We start from the raw sequence: 21,067 nt of genomic DNA, 5'->3' as shown, positions 1-21,067 counted from the left end.
TAAGATCCAACTATGGGCCCTTGTGTCAAAAAGAGGAAACCTATTAAAGATTTAATACATGTTAAAAGAACAGAGAGGAATGTGATATTGTGCTGGCCTAGAGCCAGAACCAGAGCAAAACTATTTTATAAAATACAAAACTGTTTTTAGATAAGTTGAAATGGCTGCCCCATTCTCCTCACAATAACTACTGTCCTTGGCCTCTGTAAATAGATCTGTTAGTTTGTTCTTCAAAACTATGTAAAGCTGCTTACCTTTTCTTATCAGTAACTGCTCTCTGTGGCCCTAATGTGACAGGCAAGCAGTCCTAACCCATGCCATCTTGGCTCCTGCGACTTGTAATAAGTAACTAAGGTCTGTGATTTCCACCTTAACCAGATAATATGTAAACAAATGTTTATCTTGACTTCTGTAAACCACTTAAGTAGCAAATGGAATGACAAAAGTCCCCATCCCTTGGAATGTCCGGGGACCCCCACCCTCATCTCTGCCCAAGAGGTAATTTACAGAATCCACTAGCCCTCGGAATGTCTGAAGCCTTTTCATCCTCATCCCCGCCCCTCACCCCCACTCCCAAGGTGGTTTTTCGGGTATAAAAAATCGTGGCACCCTCCTGTTGCCACCACAGGTTGGAGAGACGTGAATCCTCTGTGGTCGCCGGCATAATAAATGACCCTGCAAATCTGGCATACTTTTGTCTTGTGATAACTTTCTACACTCGGTCAAATACAACAATAAGAATACACCTTTAGTAAGGAAAGTTATACAACAAAGTTAGAAAGATTGTGATAGTTGTGAAAAATGTTATAAAAAGAAATTTATACAAGAAATGTTGTATAATTTTTTTTGAAAGTTTAAGCAAGTTTTGAAATGTTAATCGTAAAGGAAATTCCGTGTGTAAACATATTAGCTAAAGTTAAAGAGGTATCATCCAGTTTTTCTGTGAACTGGCCATTAAAATAAAAGCACAACAGGTTTTTCTTAAAGCACTAACCTGCTCTTTAACAAAAATTATAAAAGGTCTCTTGGCACAGGCACCACTCCTAGAATTTCCAGTACAGCAGCAGCAGCCTAGAGAACACCCTACCTTGTGCTGCTAACCACCGAGACTACTGTTTGTACAGCAGAAAAGAGATGGACACATCATACCTGGATCAAGAAAACACCATCACTGTTAAAATTATGGGCTATTGTTCCAAGAACAGATCCTACCAAGCTAAAGCTAAGAAAAGTTTATCTATCTTTTCTTTTTCTTTTCTTCCCTTTAACTATTTCCCATCTTATTATTAATGTAAATATATCAAACTGACCTTAAGTTATTACTATTTATAAGGCCAGTTGCCTCGCCGGGAGGCCAGACACACCCACATCTGCACTCAGCACCTGACTTTGCACCTGGCACCAGGTTTTGCACTTGGCACCTAGCTCTGCAGCATGGCTCCGGCTCCTGCAACCCTGGCCGGCTCTCGCACCGGAAAACCCGCCCAACAACCCGCCAACCAATAGCGGCCTGCCCGTCTCAATCCCACTCCCCTGGACTCAATCAGGGCGTCCTACTGTTGCTCATTCCTCCTAGCCATAAAAACCCGCCTGCCCCAGGAAATCAGCGCAACTTCTCTGGCCCCCTTTCCCCAGAGAACCTCGCCCGGGAGCTGAATAAATTGGCATTTAATTTTCTTATGCTGGCCTCAGTATCCTCATTTTAAACTCAGCAATAACCCTTACACTTTTTTTTTTTTTTTGGAGACAGAATCTCACTCTGTCACCCAGGCTGCAGTGCAATGGCATGGTCTTGGCTCACTGCAACCTCCGCCTCCTGAGTTCAAGTGATTCTCAAACCTCAGCCTCTGGAGTAGCTGAGACTACAGGCGTGTATCACCACACCCAGCTAATTTTTTTGCATTTTTAGTAGAGACAAGCTTTTGCTATCCTGGCCAGGCTAATCCCGAACTCCTGACCTCATGATCCACCCGCCTTGGCCTCCCAAAGTGCTGGGATTACAGGGGTGTGCCACTGTGCCTGCCCCCAAGTTATTATTTCTGATGCCTGTTTAGTTATACCTTGTGGAGATTTACATGTCCAAAGACAGCTTACTATTTCAGAAAAATGTCTCTACCCTCTTAGACTTTGTCAGATTAGGAAGACATAATGAGTTCTTCTAAGGATACTAGCAATCCAAGAAATATTAGCTGTATTAATTGGTAGAAATCAAACTCTTGTCCCTCCAAAACAGAATCTCTATGTTCCACTTAGTCTAATGTCACATGAAACACTAAAGGTTTAAGACAGACCTTCCACAGGTCTTCGTCAGTCCTTAAAACCATATATCCATTTCACCAAAGGAATTACTCCTCCTAACTTTCAGTACGACCAATGTAATGCTATACAGCTTACTATTGTTATTGCAACATCGGAAAATTCTTCCCCTTCATTAAATGATATTTATGGTATAGGAGCCATTTCAGGAAGGGATCCTAGAGAAATTTTTGAAATGCACTTTACTCTCCTTCAACCTCTTTATCAACCTATCCTCCAAGACACAATGATAGCACCAAAATCTCAGTGTTAGAAGTAGAGGACCTAAGGCAAACCATAGCCACTAACACAGGATATAAAGATGCAAATGCCTGATTAGAAAGGATTAAATATTCCATTTGCACCTTAAACAAGTGCAACTGTTATGCTTGTGTGCACGGTAGGCCAAAGGCCCAGGTTGTCCCTTTTCCACTTGGATAGTCCTCAAATCAGGCAGACATAGAACGCATGGTAGCTCTTTTTCAAGATTTCACTGCTTGGAATAACGAATTGTGCTGAGTTCTTTCTACTATTTCCTGAAGTTGAACACCCTGTGGGTCAGCACCAGAGGGCCATACAGCCTCCATCTTCCAAGGCAAAGTTCACCTTGTGTCTCTCATGACAGGGGGAGAACTTAGTGTTCCTTGGAAACTTAACAGGATGCAGTGAAGTCAGGCACTTCTGACAGCTGGCTCATGAGTCAGCTCTCACTCATCCCTGAGCGGATGCATGGTGGTATTGTGGAAGACCTTTACTGGACACTCTGCCAGATAATTGGAGCAGCACTTGCGCTCTAGTCCAACTGGCTATCCCTTTTATCCTAGCATTTGATCAACCAGAAAAAGAGAAAATATGACACTGGAGATTAAAAGAAGCTCCTTATAGGTCCTTTAATTCCCATGTCTATCTAAATGCAATTGGAGCTCCTTGAGGAGTACCAGATAAATTTAAAGCCTGAGATCAAACAGCTGTAAGATTTGAGCCAATGTTGTTTTGGTAGGTAATAATTAGTAAGAATTTATATTGAATAAACTACATTCATTACAACCAACAGCAGTTTACTCACTATACTAAAAATACTGTCAAAAGAATAGCTAAACAATTAAGATCCACGAGCCAAATGGCCTGGGAAAACAGAATAGCCCTAGATACGATATTAGCAGAGAAAGGTGGTGTTTATGTTATAATTAAAACCCAGTGTTGTACCTTTATTCCAAACAACACTGTTCCCAACGGGAGCATTACCAAAGCCCTCCAAGGACTTACTGCCTTATCAAATAAGTTAGCTAAAAATTCTGGCATCAATAACCCTGTTTCAAATTGGCTCGAAAGGTGGTTTGGTCAATTAAAAAAGAATAATAATAACCCCAATTCTTACCTCTCTAGCAACTATGATAAATATACTTCTTCTCGTTAGATGTCATGTCATACCACGCATCCAAGAGGCTAGTAAACACAACTCTTATTAAAATGTCCCCAACCCCTCTTCCACCCTATTCAAATAAGATTACTTTTTTTTTCCTTCTTTTGCCTCATTTGGTAGACAAAGGTATAGATTACTTCTTTAGAAGAACAAACAACAAAGACATGTTAAATAAATTTGAAGAGGAATTAAAAAATATAAAAAGGGAGGAATTGTAGGAAATAAGACCAAATAAAAGGTTCCTCTTCAAAGCTTTCCTCTTAGTTCATTTCGAATAAATAATGGTTTGTTCAAAGTTTAATTTACTTTAAAGCTTTTGCTAATAATCTTAAAGTAGCTGTCAGTCATAATAAAGAGATAAAGTATCCTGTGTTCTTAGTTCTTACACTTTAACCTAGATATTTGCCCTGACATGCCTGGACAAGCCCAGGCAAGACTTTGGTCATAGCTTATTTCCCTTCCATATTTGGAAATGTTATTGCTTCTCTAAGCATTCCTCTTTTCCGTTGTTCTCCTCTGCCTTTACCTCTTTAGAAAAATTTTGTTAGCCAATGGGGTGAAGCCTAAACTGTGAAGTCCAGAACCAGCCAATAAAATCAGGACACAGCAGTAGGGCGGATGTGTTAGATATAAATGGCCCTGCCTCCTTTGTTAAGTGTCCCTTCCTGGCAAAATGGCAAACTGGAGCACCCTTTCTGCAGAAAGTAAAGTTGCCTTGCTGAAAATTAAATTTATATTCAAGTGTTACTTCTTTTATGGCAGTGAAAATTTACATATAACAGAGAGGTTGTAGTAAGCCGAGAACACGCCACTGCACTCCAGCCTGGGCAACAGAGTGAGACTTTGTCTCAAAAATAAATAAATAAATAAAGAATGGGAGTGCCCTTTCCACAATATGGCACCAAAAGATAAGGAGGAAGCTCCTGCCCCTCCTAATGCCCAGGCCAAAGGGAAAGCTTTGAAGGATAAGCAAGCAGTATTGAAAGGTGTCCACAGCCACAAAAAAAAGACTTGCATATCACCACCTTCCCACAGCCCAAGCCACTGTGACTCTGGAGGCAGCCCAAATACCCTAGAGAGCGCCCCTAGGAGAAACAAGCTTCACCACTATGCTATCATCAAGTTTCCTCTGACCACTGAGTCAGCCATGAAGAAGACAGAAGACAACAACACACCTGTGTTCATTGTGATGTTAAAGCAACAAGCACAAGATCAAACAGGCTGTGAAGAAGCTCTATGATAGTGATATGGCCAAGGTCAACGCCCCGATTAGGCATGATGGAGGAAGAAGGTGTAAGTTTCACTGGCTCTTGATAACAATGCTTTAGATATTGCCAACAAAATTAGGACCACCTAAACTGAGTCCAGCTGGCTAATTCTAAATATATGTATCTTTTCATCAGATACATGCCACTTCATCAACTTCTGGTTGGCCATTCACATGTACAGGGGTTGTAATAGGGTCTGGGCAAGACTCCTGTTCTACTTATCCTTTTGGAACACTCACCCTGACACTCCACCATGCCCACTCACTCCAGAGATCTTTGTGACTAGAGTTGGTTGTCCTAGGAAAACCAGAACTTGTCTCCATGGTAGAGGTAAGAAAACAAGAAGTTGTCGGGTGCAGTGGCTCACACCCAGCACTCTGGGAGGACAGGAGTTTGAGACTAGCCTGGCCAACATGGTGAAACCCCATCTCTACTAAAAATACAAAAATTAGCTGGGTGTGGTAGCACACACCTGTAGTCGCAGCTACTCNTGGCCTCATATAATCTGCAGTAGTGTGCTTTTAAAAATTTTGTCATTTTGGCCAGGTGCAGTGGCTCATACCTATCATCCCAGTACTTTGGGAGGCCGAGGTAAGTGGATTGCCTGAGCTCAGGAGTTTAAGACCAGCCTGGGCAACATGGTGAATCCCCATCTCTGCTAAAAATACAACAATTAGCCGGTGTTGTGGTGCATGCCTGTAATCTCAGCTATCAGGAGGCTGAGGCAGGAAAATAGCTTGAACTCGGGAGGCAGAGGTTGCAGTGAGCTGAGATGATACCATTGCACTCCCTCCTGGGCAATAGAGTGAGACTCCATCTCAAAATAATATTAAAATTTTGTCATTTATTCATTCATTCACTTGTTCATTCCCTGTGTTCTCCCACTAGAATCTATCCCCAATGCCTAGAACAGTGTCTGGTATATAGTGGCTGCTCAATAACTATTTGTTGAATGAATTTTTGAATCAATGAATCACTTTTTTCTCTGATTAATTTAGTTAACAATTATCTGTTAGGGCCAGATGCTAAGCTAAAGGCCAGGAGAAACATAAACGAGACACATCAACCCCCAAGAGGTGTTTGATCCATGATGTCTGAGTCGTACTTTCAAATAATTCAGGGAAAAAAAGGGGAAACAGATGAAATCCCAGCTACTCAGGAGGCTGAGGCGAATTGCTTGAACCCGCGAGGCAGAGGTTGCAGTGAGCCGAGATGATGCCACTGCACTCCAGCCTGGGCAAACAGAGCAAGACTCCGTCTCAAAACAAAACAAAACAAAAGATATTTTTAAATTTTTATTTAAAAAGCAGCTTACTGCCAAGTGTGGTGACTTAGTCATGTAATCCCAGCACTTTGAGAAGCTGAAGCAGGAGGACTGCTTGAACTCAGGAGTTTAAGACCAGCCTAGGCAAAATGACAAACCCCTGTCTTTACAAAAAATACAAAAAATGAGCCTGGTGTAGTGGCATGCTTCTGCAGTCCCTGCTGCTCAGAAAGCTGAGGTGAGAGGATTGCTTGGGCCTAGGAGGTTGGGGCTGCAGTGGGCCAAGATCATGCCACTGCCTGGGCAGCAGTGTGAGACCCTGTTTCAAAAAAATATAAAAAAAGCTTATGATCAAGATGTCAAGATGGGGAGAAGTATGTATATACAAATAACCATTTTGTTGAAGATTGCTGAGAGTGGTAAAAATGGAGAAACTTGTTAGTGAATAAACATTTTTTGAGCATCTGGTGTGCCTAGGCACTGTGCTAAGTACCAGGGATAGAATGATAAGAGGATACACATGGGGCTGGGTGCAGTGATTGACGCCTGTAATCCAAGCACTTTGAGGGGCCAAAGTGGGCGGATCACCTGAGGTTAGGAGTTCGAGACCAGCCTGGCCAACATGGCGAAACCCTATCTCTACTAAAAATACAAAAAAATTAGCCAGTAGTGGTGGTGCACGCCTGTAATCCCAGCTACTCAGAAGACTGAGGTGGGAGGATTGCTTCAGCCTGGGAGGCAGAGGTTGCAGTGAGTCGAAATTGTGCCACTGCACTCAAGCCTGGGTGACAGAGCAAGAATCCATCTCAAAAAGTAACAAAAATAATAAAAATTAAAAAGATACACACAGGTTCTGCTTTCATGCAGCAGAGTCCAGCCAAGCTGGGAGACACAGCCAATTAAAAGGACATACACAGGATGCCAATAGAGAGCTCTCACTTGGTCTGGGGTCAGGAAAGTGGGGGGGTGGGGAAGGGTGAGCATGGACAGCCTTCCAGACAGAAGGAACAGCATGCACAATGGCTGAGTGGCATGGAACAGCCTGGTACATGTCAGGAGCCCAGAGAAGGCCAGCATTCTAGGGCAGACAGAGCCAAGAGGTTAGTGGGAAGAGAGAAGGCGAGACTAGTGGGCAGAAGCTAGAAGGACCCCATAGGAATAGAAGGATCCTGTTCAAGATTCAATACTTTTTTTTTTTTTTTTTTTTTGAGAAAGTCTTGCTCTGTCCACCAGGCTGTAGTGTACCATCTCGGCTCACTGCAACATGCATCTCTGGTGTTCAAGTAATTCTCCTGCCTCAGCCTCCCTAGTAGCTGTGATTACACGTGTGCTCCACTATGCCTAGCTACTTTTTGTATTTTTACTTGAGACAGGATTTCGCCATGTTGGCCAGGCTGGTCTCGAACTCCTGATGTCAGGTGATCCTCCTGCCTTGGCCTCCCAAAGGGCTGTGATTATGGGGGTGAGCTACAGCACCCGGCCTTTTCTTTTTTTGAAATGAGGTCTTGCTCTGTTGCCCAGGCTGGAGTGTAGTGGCGTGATCAGAGTTCACTGAGACCTTGATCTCCCAGCCTTAATAGAGGAGCTGGGACCACAGGTGACACCAAAAGATAAGGAGGAAGCTCCTGCTCCTCCTAACGCCCAGGCCAAATGGCAACCCTGCCTGGCTAATTTTTTTAAAAAAAATTATTTGTAGAGATGAAGTCTCATTATGTTGCTCAGGCTGGTCTCCAACTCCTGGCCTCAAAGGATCCTTCTGCCTTGCCCTCTCATACTGCTGGGATTACTTCTTCGATGCTTAGTCAAGAACACTAGGAAGAACTTCTGAGAAGTAACTTCAGTTTACCCTTTGCGTTTTTATGTGTGCTCTTACTTTTTTTTCCTTCTGTTGTACAGAGGTATTACTCACCTTGTGCAGTCTCAGCTCTCCACCCAGGCACAAGCAGCTCTTAATCACCTTTAAGTTCAGCAGCCACTGCAAGCTAGCCTGAGGAGATAAAGTCCACACTCGACATAGTTCTCTACATTCCTGCAATATCACACAGGTACATTCACTTTCAAAATGTAGAATAGTATGCTTTGCATTTTTCTGCCAGTCTTATCTGCATTTAGAACCTGTGGTGTTTTCTTTTCTGCCAAGATATCACCAGAGACGACCTATTTTTTTGTAACCCCTGGCACACCCCAGGAGGACTTTCATAGAGAAATCTTTTTGCCCAATTACACATGGTTGAATTTTACTTCGATCTGCCTTTACTTACTTCTTGAAACAACTAATTTCATCCTGCAGTTTTAAAAAGCAAAACCGGTAAGAAACTCAGAATCACAATTTTATGCTCTTTTGTAGTTATTCTAGTGTTAAAAAACAATGCAAATTTAGATGAGAACCGTGTGTACCAGTGGGCTGTGATATCTTTTTAAAAGTAAATGAGTACACAGTACACAATACAGTGCTACCATTAATATTCAATACCTACTGTGCACACTTCAAATTACAATTTAGTTTCTTCGCTACCAGGCTTCTAGCGCCATAGGCGGTGAGTGTGCCAGTGCTTCTTGACTGTGATTGAGTTGGTTGAGAGTCCATCAATGGGTCTGCAGGATCCCATTTAGTTTTTGTAGCTGTGGCTGGTGTCCAGGAATGTGTTCATGCGATCTGAAAGTCAGCCTCTGACTTAGGACAAGTTGGGGAACCAATTTGGTCTTAGGAGTGCTCCCGCAGAGTGTTTGACTCCTGAGGCAGGCAGGGCAGACAAGACCCGAAGAAGGCAGCGTGACCCCAAGACCCCTCCTTTACCAAGATGGCTTCGGCGCCCCGACCCACGGGGGCGGCCATCTTGGTAAGGGCTGGAGAGGCAGCCTGAGGGAGGCCGCCGCTGGCCCGGTTGTCAGATTCAAAGGTCACAATAAGTAAGTGACCCGGTGACGACTCGCCCCAAGAATGGCGAGGCGGCGAGCGCTGAAGCGCTGCCTGCAGCTGCTGGCGCCCTTGGCGGAACTGGCGCGGCGGGCCCGGCGGGGGAACCCGGGCACTAGCCGCCGCGGCCCCTCCAGCTACGCTGGGGCGGTGTGCGGCGCGGAGCTGTGCCTGGGGCCTCAGCGGCCGGAAGCCGAGGAACAGCAGCGGCGACGGCGCGCGCGCCCGGCCACCCCCAACGCAAGGTGAGTCCGCGCCCCCGCGCTCTCACCCCGCCCCTCTACCGCGCGCCCGCGGACCGGGATCCCGAGTGTCCTAGAACTCTGCGGTGGCTGTGGGACCTCTCCGGAGGCAGTTTTCTCCCTACCGCTGTGCTCTGTGGCGTCTCCGCTGCTACCTCCAGGGTCTCTGGGCGGAGCAGTCCGCACTTTCGAGCCTGGGGTGGTTTGGGATTCTTCGGCGATGTGGAGCGGGCTGTGAGTGGGTTTCCCGGTCCCCGAGCCCTTCCTCGTCCCCCGAGATGCCGCACTTGTGAGCCATAGAGCTTCATTTAAATTTTCTCACCTCGCGAATTGGGGAGCCTACATCTCTGAAGCTGCCTGAGTGAAGAGCCACAGCATTATTTTTTCTCTTTGGGAGAATAGCTGTCTGGGATTTGTTTGAGATCCCATCTTCCCTGCAGATTACCAGGTTGCATCTTCACTGATAGGAATACATGTGGGTGTATCTTCTTTTAGTTGTATGTAAATAAATGGGTCGACAACTTCCTCCGAGCAACTTATTGTTGCTTCATCTATAGTATTTATCTTCTAAAAATCCATTCCAACAGGTTTCTTCCCTTTTATTTTGAATAAGTGTACTTATTTAACTATGGAATGGAAAGGAAGAGCAAAAAAAATGGGGCTAGGTAGGGGAGGGGTGGTGGAAGGCTATGATTTCTTAAGTTTTCTGTTCTGTGGTTGTTTGCTTCTTATAAATTGGATATTATTGCAGGCTTTTCAGAGCACGTATTCAGATAGGTTTTTGTTGTTGTTAATTTTATTTTTTTCAGGCTAGAACTCTATATGGTCCTGGTAGTTGAGGTAAATACTCTTCCATGAGTTCTGGGATCTCATGCATTTATTATACTTCAGTTAAACCTGGAAAATATTAAGGGAGTGAGAAAAGTTAACAGTCTTTTAGAAAGTCATTTCGTTCTTGTCTTTGCCTTTAATGTGGGTTGTTTTATATATATGTATGTTATATGACTGACTCACCTGGTTGACTGTGGCTTAGCATGAAATGTTTGCTGCTTGATAATTCTGGATAATTAATTTGTCCGGTAAATCATTCCTGAGATGCAGTTTAGCAAACTGAAATAATTTCCATGTTTGTTAAAAAATGGAAATCTCTAACAGTTCCATTTCTATTTTCAGTTACATTGGTTATGAATTAGCCGCAGACATGGACATCGTTTAGAAAAAGTTATGTAATCTTTAACAAGAAAAGATTACCTATATCCCACAATAGTGTGATTTTTGTTGCAAGAAAATACTAGATCTGTTAAAGAAGAAATTTAGGGTAAAAGTACTTATTTAAAATACTTAAGAGAGAGATTGAGGGGTTAAAATTAAGTGAACTGAAAATATAGTCAGGATTTTCAGAGATTTTATTTTGTTAACATTCTGGAGGCTTTCCTGCTACAAGAATTATGGTAGGTCTCCAAGAGATAAAAATACTTAGTGTGTTTCTCATATCCGTATTTTCACTCATAATTCCAAATTATACTGTAGAAATTCTATATTGCAAAATTCTAATTTTAAAATTAGTCCAGTTATAACTATATGAAGAACATTTTAGCATAAGCATTCCATCACAGGGTTTTGGTTATGCTTGAGTTGATACAGTCATCCTTGTGTTTGTTCGAAAGGGACATTATGTTACGTTGAGTATTTGTGAGTTTGGAAAACTGAGGGAATTTTTTTGAACATTTAGTCTGTGTTTGGAAAAGCAGCATTTGCCTTTAATTTTGTTGTTTCATTCTGCTTTTTCTTTGTAGTGATGGATAGCTGTGGATGTAGTGGGTTTTTCCATTGTTTTCTATGCTTTATAAATAAGAATATAGTGATAGCTGAAGGACTGTTGATCTGGGCTTTTTAGATTGAAATGCATACACATAAAAAGTGTTTTCATGGAAGTATTATTAGGGAAATTAACTGTGTATATAATTAATCATTAAAGAGTACTTTTATTCTGGAGGCCTGTGAGGGCATGCATAAAACTGGCATTAAAAAAAATCACCCATGTGATTTCCAGCATAAGGTTCAAGTAATATATCATTCTAACACTTATACCACTGAAGAATTCTGTCTATAATTTATAGTACTTTGCTTGACTTGTCTTTTGAATTTAATAACCATTTATTGTGTATTTAAGTATTTTTACCAACAGACTTTGGAGACAGGTAACATATGAACTCATATATCCCCAGGGGCAGTTTTATGTTAGAGATATAGTCTTCTGCCAGCTCAGCTGGTTAAATAATGTGTTACATCTTTATCATTTACCAAGCTCTTTCAAGTATTTTAAATATATGTATATACATATGGAGTTTGATTTTGTAGACAAAATATGTGAGATTATTAGCCCTGTTCCACAGATGAGAAAAATAGGACACTGAGAGCCTGGGAGAGTTTGGTGATTTGGCCAGGGTCCCTTAGCTCAGCAGCCCCAGCCTTCAGCAGAATGTATGCACTGCAGACTCTTATTACACTGGGATTCCAATGAATCGAAAGTGGAGGGGTGTGGATGAGCAAGCATTGGTCAGCAGCACACTCATAGATTGCACCCCTGTCTCTAGGTAACAGGTTGTGAATGGTCAGTGCTGTTGGCTATGGAAGCACAGGTCTGGCATATAGATGGATCAGCATAATTCAAAATCTTGATTGAAAAGCATCTCAGTTTGAGCCTGCTACCTAGAGCAATCGTTTTTCCCCTTGAAGGCTTAGACTCTTGTATTTATCTAATTTGGTTATCTTCCCAGATTAAGGGACAGTAATATATTGATTGAACAATGAATGCCTGTAGACTTCTGTGTGCTTTTGTAATCTCTCTCAGTTGCAAGAATGAATAAAGAAACACCAAGCTTTCACATTTTTTTTTTTTTTTGAGACAGAATTGCGCTCTGTCACCCAAGCTGGAGTGCAATGGGGCAATCTCAGCTCACTGCAACCTCTGCCTCCTGTGTTCAGGTGATTCTCGTGTCTCAGCCTTCCGAGTAGTTGGGATTACAGGCTTGCCACCATGCCCGGCTAAAACTGGTCACATCTTTTTTTTTTTTTTTTTTTTTTTTTTTTAAAGACGGGGTTTCACCATGTTGGTCAGGCTGGTCTTAAACTCCCCACCTCAGGTGATCCGCCCGCCTTGGCCTCCAAAGTGCTTGGATTATAAGCATGAGCCACCACGCCCGGCCAAAACTGGTCACATCTTAATAGGGCAGCTGGATGACAGCAGTCTTTGTTTTGAAAGTAGTTATTTTCTGTATTTTGAAGGTCTTTCAATTACAAAGATGTTTCCTGTTCAAGTTACTGTGTGTGTTCCTTTAGTTTGTTTAGAGAACTCATGAAAAGCTCTGTAAACTCAGCTGTCTATATAGTGTGAACGTGTGTGTGTGTGTGTGTGTGTTTTCCAGAATGTTGTGGTATTTTATGGGTAAAGTAACCAATGAAAGCATAAAGAGTTTCTGGACTCAAGTTCTTTTTTTTTTTTTTTTTTTTAACTTGAACCCAAACTAAGTAAAATACCCCACATAAAATAAAATGTGTCATTTATCTTCCTGTGCTGATTGTATGCTCTTTTGGTTCCAAGTGTTTCTAAGCATAATAAAGGCGACAGCATGGCTGATAGATAGTCCAGGTGCCATCATCAGCCAGAGCTAGATTCTTGGAATGTCATGTAACTCTCTGGCCTGACTTGCTTTACCTATTAGGTAAAAGGATCACACAAGTGATGACTTCTGTCATGGAATATTCAGGTTGGAAGGGACATTAGAGGGAATGTACCTGGTCCAATCTCTTTAACGTGAAGATTTTTCATTTCTGCCTTCACAGGAGTTTAGCCTGTCATGATTACCTCAAAACTGAAACATCAAAATTAGGCTTTTCACCATTTCACAGATATGAATTACTTTACAATTCTTGGCTGACAGTTGATTCCTTTCTCAATCTTTCCTTATATAGTGTCTCACTTTATATATAGACTAAATATCCATTGTATATAATGTGCATGTGCTGTTTGAAGCCTGTTTTTTTGGCTGGGTGAATGCTAATACTGGTGCACATATTGAATATCATCAGAATGAAGAATTTGATCTAATAAACTTTTTGGGTATTCTTAGCAACGTTGTCTTAGTTAAGCCTGATTATGTAGAGCATTATATATATATATATATATATATTTTTTTTTTTTTTTTTTTTTTTTTTTTGCTTAGCCACCTGGATACCTCCACATCTTATTTTATAATCTTCACCTTCAATTTAGTTTAAACTGCCCATCCATTTATAAATTTTGTTGAAGATATGAGTATGCATTTATATGGTAACCTGAGGCATAGAATGATCCACCCTCCAGGTTTTCCCAGAACCAAGGGAGTTCCCAAGATGCAGTAATTGTTTTTTTTTTTTTTTTTAAAGACAGAATCTCGCCCTGTCACCCAGGCTGGAGTGCAGTGACAGGTTCTCAGCCCATTGCAACTTCCACCTCCCGGGTTCAACCAATTCTTGTGCTAGGCCTCCTGAATAGCTGGGACTACAGGCGTGCACTACCATGCCTGGCTAATTTTTGTATTTTTAGTAGAGACAGGGATTCACCATGTTGGCCAAGCTGGTCTCGAACTCCTGGCCTCCAATGATCTGCCCGCTTCAGCCTCCCAAAGTGCTGGGATTACAGACTTGAGCCACCACGTGTGGCCTAGATGCAGGACTTTAAATGTTAACACTGGGAAATCCTCAGGCAAACCAGGTGTGTTGGTCCTCCCACCTGACAGTGTCTCTTTATGGGACTTGATTAGCCATTCTCCCCAGCTTGAAAGATAAAATGCTAGGTGGTTTTATGCTGTATAAACTCACCTTTTGAAAGCAAAGGAAATGTCTTCAAGGTACCATGTATATTTTCTGTTTATGTGACTAAAATATAGAGCCAATTATTTCTTGATGTTTCTTATCAATGTAACTGTAAATTAGAAAAATTGAGGAATAAGGCCAGGTGCAGTGGCTCATGCCTGTAGTCCCAGCACTTTGGGAGGCCGAGGCAGGTGGATTGCCTGAGGTTGAGAGTTCGAGACCAGCCTTGCCAGCATGGTGAAACCATGTCTCTACCAAAAATGCAAAAATTAGCTTGGTGTGGTGGCAGATGCCTGTAATCTCAGCTACTAGGGAAGCTGAGGCAGGAGAATCTCTTGAACTTAGGAGGTGGAGGTTGCAGTGAGCAGAGATTGTGCCATTGTGCTCCAGCCTGGGCAATAGAGTGAGACTCTGTCCCAAAAAAAAAAAAAAGAAGAAGAAAAATTGAGCAATTAAAGTTACAGCATTTGAAACCTTCTTCATGTAAAATTAAAGGGGCAATTATAGTTATAAGAAAACTAGTATTTATTGAGCATCTTCCAAGTACCTTTTACTTTGAAAAAGGAAAGAAAACTTTGTTGAAAGCCAAAAATAAATAAATAAATAAATAAATAAAAGGCAAGCCTTGTCAGTGAGACCACAACTGTTTGCTAAATGCTACTAACTTTAGAACCTAGGTGTTTACTCAAGGTAAATTTATTGAATTTTCCTCGTAGATTCAACGTGATTAGTAGAAAGAGCATGGGCCTTGGCATCTGGTCAACTTGGGTTTGATCCCTAGAGTTAATTGTTACCAATTTTATTACTTTATGCAAGCTATTAGACTCTGTGATCCTCTTTTACATCACCTATAGCCTGAGGATGATAATTATCCAAAGTTCTTGGTACATAGTAAATGCTTAATAAATGATAAATGGGCCAGGTGCAGTGGCTCATGTCTGTAATCCCAGTACTTTAGCACACCAAGGCGGGAGGATTGCTTGAGGCCAGGAGTTCAAGGCTGCAGTGTGTTGATCAAGGCATTCACATATGGATTAGGAAAGCTGTATTTTGGCCATTTGTTACCATTAGTGTTTTCATAGCTCCCCTGAACCTAAACCTCCCAGTTACAGTAATTGTATCAGTTAGGATTTCTTTGCTGTGGTTTGAAAGATTGCTCAAATATGTTTTTCCCATACATGAAAGAAGTCCAAAGTTGGACAGTTCAGGCTTTGTATGATGGGCCCTGAAGTTCTTCTGGCTCTCCTCAATGCCATTCCTAGGATGTGGCCTGCACCCTCCTGGCTCACGATGGCTCCAGGTAGCCAGATGCAGGACAAATCGAGAAGAATGCCTCTCTTTCTGTTAAGGAGACTCCTGGAAGCACCATAAGAGTCTTGTATCACATTGGTCAAAGGGTCACCAACATGGCTATCCCTAGCTAGAAGGCTGGGAATTGCCATCATTTAGCTGGTTCATCGTTACCCTAAGTAAAACGGGTTCTGTTACTGAGAAGAAAAGGAAGAGAAGATTTTTTTGTTTTTCTAGTCACATGACAGATGAAAGAAGGCTAGATTTTATGGTAGGCATTTTTTCATCTTTACCACTGTGCTACCACTTTACCACTATATAATTTAACTACTCAATTATTCCCCAATTCTTTTCCATTTTTATTTATTTATTTTATGTCTTTATTATTTATTTTTAGACAAGCTCTTGCTCTGTCACCAGGCTGGAGTGCAGTGGAACTATCATGGCTCACTACAGCCTTGACCTCTTAGTTTCAAGCAATCCTCCTACCTCAACCCACCACACCTGGCTAGTGTTGGGTGTGTGTGTGTGTGTGTGTGTGTGTGTGTGTATGTGTATATGTGTGTGTGTGTGTTTGTAGAGATAGAGTGGTCTTGAACTCCGGGGCTCAAGTGGTCGGACTACCTTGGCCTCCCAATGTGTTGGGATTACGGATATGAGCCCCTGTACCTGGCCGGTTTTAACAGATCCCTGCTGTTAACTTTTGTCTCTGTCTTCTGGTCACTTTTGCTTCATTATTTGACTCCTAGCGGGAGATCTTTTAAAAATAACTATATCCCAATGAAGAGTGATTAGAAATTTAAGCTCTGTGTTTTTCATTTATTCATTCCATAAATATTATGCACTCATTGTATACAGGGGGCTTTTTGTTATTACAGACAATGTGAATCATTACTGATTATATTTCCTTTGTGTTGACTTGGCTTCCTGGGGGCACAGAGTCACATTTGTGACTCAGTTGGATTGAGTACAAGCCTTGCCCTATCAAACTTTCTTTTTCTCTGTTGCCCAAGCTGCAGTGCAGTGGCACAATCTTGGCTCACTGCAACCTTCACCTCCCTGGTTCAGGTGATTCTCCTGCCTCAACCTCCTGAGTTGCTGGGATTACAGACGTGCCCCACCACGCCCAGCTAATTTTTGTATTTGTAGTAGAGATGGGATTTCACCATGTTGGCCAGGCTGGTTTCGTACTCCTGACCTCAGGTGATCCACCCGCCTTGGCCTCCCAAAGTGTTGGAATTATAGGTGAGAGCCACCATAACTGGCCAAACCTTTTTTTCTGAGAAAGAGTCTAGCTCTGTCGCCTATGTTGGAATGCAATGGCATGATCTTGAGTCACTGCAACCTCCACCTCCAGGGCTTAAGTGATTCTTCCACTTCAGCCTCCTGAGTAGCTGGGATTACAGGTGCCTGCCAGCATGCCTGGCTAATTTTTGTATTTTTAGTAAAGATGGATTTCCGCCATTTTGGCCAGGCTGGTCTCGAACTCCTGACCTCAAATGATCCACCTGCTTCAGCTTCCCAAAGTGCTGGGATTACAGGCATGAGCCATCATGCCTAGCAGCCCCTATTAAACTTTCTACCTAGCAAAATAGTTATTCTTTCCATTCCTAGTACTGTATAGCAGTTTCAGTATGATCCTGCCTCTCTAACTTAGAGTGCTACATAGGAAATAAGAGTGGGCTTCATGGTAGGCAGCTGCCAGGCTAGCATAAATTCTGACATACCAGAAAATCCCTTTGATCCTTCTTAAATGCTTGTCTTACTTTGTGACAAATGACTAATGATTTAAAGCAGTGGCTCTGAACCCTGCCTTTATATCAGAATCACCCACAAGACTTTTAAAAATTACCTAGAAACTTCCCTACCTGACATTTTGGTTCAGTAGCCTTAGGTGTAGTTTAAAAAGCTCCACAGGTAATTCTGATGTACATTTGAGGTTTAAGGCCTTGTGCCCCTGTGAACTGGAAATGATCTAGGGAGGATTTGCACTTTGTTCCTCATCAGTGACATACTGGAGATCAGATCCTTTCTTGAAAACCTGTTTTGGCCATGGAAAAAGCAGATGGGAGGAACTCTTAAGAGTAAGGGAAGCAAGAATACTGAAATGCTTTAGGGGAAACTTGGTTGCCTGTTTTGCCAGCTCCCATTGTGGGAAATTTTTCCTTTGAGCAAAAGAATCTGTTTAACTGGGGCTGCAAGCCCTGGGAAAAGTGCTGAGTCTGGATGTGGCTACTATTAGTGTCATGAGTTTGCAGCTTCTGTTCCTGGGACCAGTGAAGGGAGACAAAGGGAGGCTGGTAGATTATTGTTTTCAGAACCAGGATTCTATCAATGAGTCTTCTGAGCTGATGAGAACCTTCTGGTGATTCCAGGAGTGTTGGTGAGTTCACAAGGAACTATGAGGTCAGATAGGAATCCTGTTTTGTATTAGGAGTTCTGTGAATTCCAAGACCAGGCCTTCTCTTACTCAAATATAAGAACAAAAACACATTCCAGAGTTTATTCTGTTTCAGTTTATTCATGCCATTTCCCTCAGCTCCCCTATCCCATTAGTGTAGAAATGGAAAAATGGTATGCATGTATATCCTACTGTTATTAAAACAGTGTTCATAGCCTAATAAAACAGTGGCTTACAGTTATTGAGGGCTTACTATGTACTGTGTGCCAGAGACTGGGTTAATAATTATGAAACTGAAGCTTAGGAAGACAAGGGGCAAAGTTGGGAAGCATATATTTTAAGATGTTTTTAATTTCTTTTGCCCCATTTTCTGGTAATGTGGTTTTTCCTGATAACCCATTCAAGTATATTTTAATTACGTTCATTTTTAATATGCTTTTATAATTTGCTCCATACTCCCTGCTATTCTTAAACACAGGCTACTGAATTGAACTGAGGGATCTTAAAGTCCCTTTGAACCTCAAGATTGTATTAGTTAACCTTTTGGGATGTCTCCAGCCTCACTCTGACCCTGTTATTTATAGTGTACTGAAGACTGAGGAGATGGCTGAACAGGGTCTCATATACTTGTGTCCTGGGCCTTGTTACTCTGTAAAAGTCTGACTGGTTTATTTTTTGTCATTTACCTTTTTCTCACAGAGGATGGACCACACATGACATTGCAGGCAGGATAACATATCTGCCCCTTTGCAAAATTCATCTGTAAGTGAATCACAGGTTCAAGTGACCTCTCTAGTGACTTCGTTTCTTTCCATCACCCTCTCTGTTGACATCAGGGCCTTTTAACTTGTTGGCTGAATTCAGCAAGTTATGAGTCTTTTCAACATCTCTGACCTGTTGGATCACAGGACTGTTGGGGTCAGTGTGAACCGCTCAGAACCTAAGGAAAAGTATTCCTCACCATCTTGAGAATTTGGCCAGTGTGTTTTGGAAATGCCTTATTCTAAAGCCTATACCATTTTCATTAATCAGAGCCGACACGTCTGTAAACGTGATACTAAGCCACAATTTATTATGGTTTCTTATGATTTTTTCCCCTAATGGATTTGGAATCCCTGGAGGTCAGAGGTTCATATTTTCCACAGCAAACTGGAGAGCTAGGACTTAGATAAAGTAGACATTCAAATGTTTGTTAAATGCTACTTTTAAAATGCTTTAAGTAGAAGCCCTTAAAATAATATCTGGAATCTTTTTAAGTTTGAAAGTCTAATGGCTATTTGTATCAGATTTATATGTCTATGCTCTGAATAGCCTCCTGGTCTAACTGATAAATCTGTGAAATTGCACTTTCTTCCAGTAGATAACTTTGCTGTTCTCCGGTGAAATACTTTGCTTATCCCTTGCCAGTCCAGCCTAGGGAAGTTGGCCAGACCTGAGCTGGGAATTTTATTTGAGGGAGTGGAAATAGGAGGGGTTGGCCAAGGCTCAGTTAGAGAGGACAGCTCTTTAGTGGCCTGAGCTGGCTCTTTTGTACAACCGGAGATTGTTAGAATTTTAGAGGTGGAGAGACTTTAGAGGTACAGCCCAGTCCTCTTATTTTACAGATGAATGAAAGCGAGTCTCAGTGATGTTAAGTGACTTTTTAAAGGCTACAGAATTCACTAGGGTCAAAGTTGGAACCCAACTGAAGTCAGAAAGAAGTGAACATTGTGCTTTTTCCCCGTTTCTCTGTCCTTTCTATCAAGGAGCTACGAAGACATGTTTCTCCATTGCTTTCTTTCATAGGTTATGCCTTAAATTGGAAGTTTTTCTTTTCGTATACTTAATTATGAGATGGAGACAGTCGATAGAAAATAGTCCCATTTTGGAAGCATTTTTTAGTTCAAATCTTGGGTCAAGAATAGTAAATGAACATTTAAGATTATCTATCAGCTTGGCCAACATGGTAAAACCCCATCTCTACTAAAAATAGAAAAATTAACCAAGCGTGGTGGTGCATGCCTGTAATCCCAGCTACTCAGGAGGCTGAGGCATGAGAATTGGTTGAACATGGGAGATGGGGGTTGCAGTGGGCCAAGGTCATGTCACTGCACTCCAGCCTTGGTGCTAGAACGAGACTGTCTCAAAAAACAAAAAAGATCATCTGACATATTTAGCATGCATTTTCAAGTTCCACAGGCATCAACTTACTGTTCCTCCTATGTCGTCTTCCCCCAGCCTTTTCTTTTTTCTTTTTCTTTTCTTTTTTTATTTTTTTGACACAGAGTCTTGCTCTGTCACCCAGGCCAGAGTGCAGCGGCTCAATTACAGTTCACTGCAGCCTCAACCTCTTGGGCTCAAGCAGTCCTCCCACCTCAGCCTCGTGAGTAGCTGGGACTATAGGTGTACGCCACCACACCTGGCCTGACGTTTTCAGTTAAATACTTCTGCATATCATTTAGGTATAATGGATTATACCAGAAATGAATCTGCACTTTGTGCTTGGTATTATTTTTTAAGGTATTAAAGAGGTGATAACTATGTTTTTTCAATAAATATTTTATGCATGTTTTCCAAATTTGCCATAACGTGACATTTTAATTTTGATCACTCTAAGGATTCCAGCCATACATAAAAGGTATTTATAAATGGGCTTTATTCTTAAGTCAGCTGTTTCTCTTGTTTTATTGTTTTTGGTTCTAATGAAAGCTTTGCTTTCTTACTTACATATGGGGAAAACCTCTTATTATAGAGAAAGCTTCTAGAGTGTTTATTTTGGTGACTTAAAGTCTGTTAATAGAGTGTATGTATCCCAAAGATTCAAATTGTGTTTTGCATTCTTTCCTCTCAAAAGTATTTATTTGGGGCTGGGCACGGTGGCTCATGCCTGTAATCCCAGCACTTTGGGAGGCCGAGGTGGGCGGATCACAAGGTCAAGAGTTTGAGACCAGCCTAACCAACATGGTGAAACCCCATCTCTGCTAAAAGTACAAAAATTACCCTGGCATAATGGCGGGCACCTGTAATCCCAGCTACTCGGGAGGCTGAGGCAGGAGAATTTTGTGAACCTGGGAGGCGGAGGTTGCAGTGAGCTGAGATCCTGCCATTGCACTCCAGCCTAGGCAATAAGA

The 21,067-nt window shown here is 41.9% G+C and overlaps 1 protein-coding gene across 5 annotated transcripts in view; it reads left to right on the top strand.

Annotated features, from left to right (window-relative positions):
• Positions 1 to 9,111: 9,111 nt before the first annotated feature.
• NAPEPLD (N-acyl phosphatidylethanolamine phospholipase D) overlaps positions 9,112 to 21,067 on the top strand; it is a 46,839-nt gene continuing 34,883 nt past the window's right edge. The window contains exons 1-2 of one of the 5 annotated variants that reach the window (XM_017523047.2): positions 9,441 to 9,884; positions 10,219 to 10,249. Coding sequence is in view for 2 of the 5 variants with exons in the window: in XM_017523044.2 (XP_017378533.1) it covers positions 9,192 to 9,412 (221 nt within the window). In the remaining 3 variants the exon portion in view is untranslated. Of the gene's footprint in view, positions 9,413 to 9,440; positions 9,885 to 10,218; positions 10,250 to 21,067 lie in introns of those variants that run through there. The other 4 variants (XM_017523044.2, XM_017523045.2, XM_017523048.2 and 1 more) reach the window with 4 other exon arrangements.

This window comes from Cebus imitator, unplaced genomic scaffold (genome assembly GCF_001604975.1).
Source record: "Cebus imitator isolate Cc_AM_T3 unplaced genomic scaffold, Cebus_imitator-1.0 Scaffold26, whole genome shotgun sequence".
In the NCBI taxonomy this organism is placed as follows: domain Eukaryota; kingdom Metazoa; phylum Chordata; class Mammalia; order Primates; family Cebidae; genus Cebus; species Cebus imitator.
This window is presented reverse-complemented; position numbering and strand designations above follow the sequence as displayed.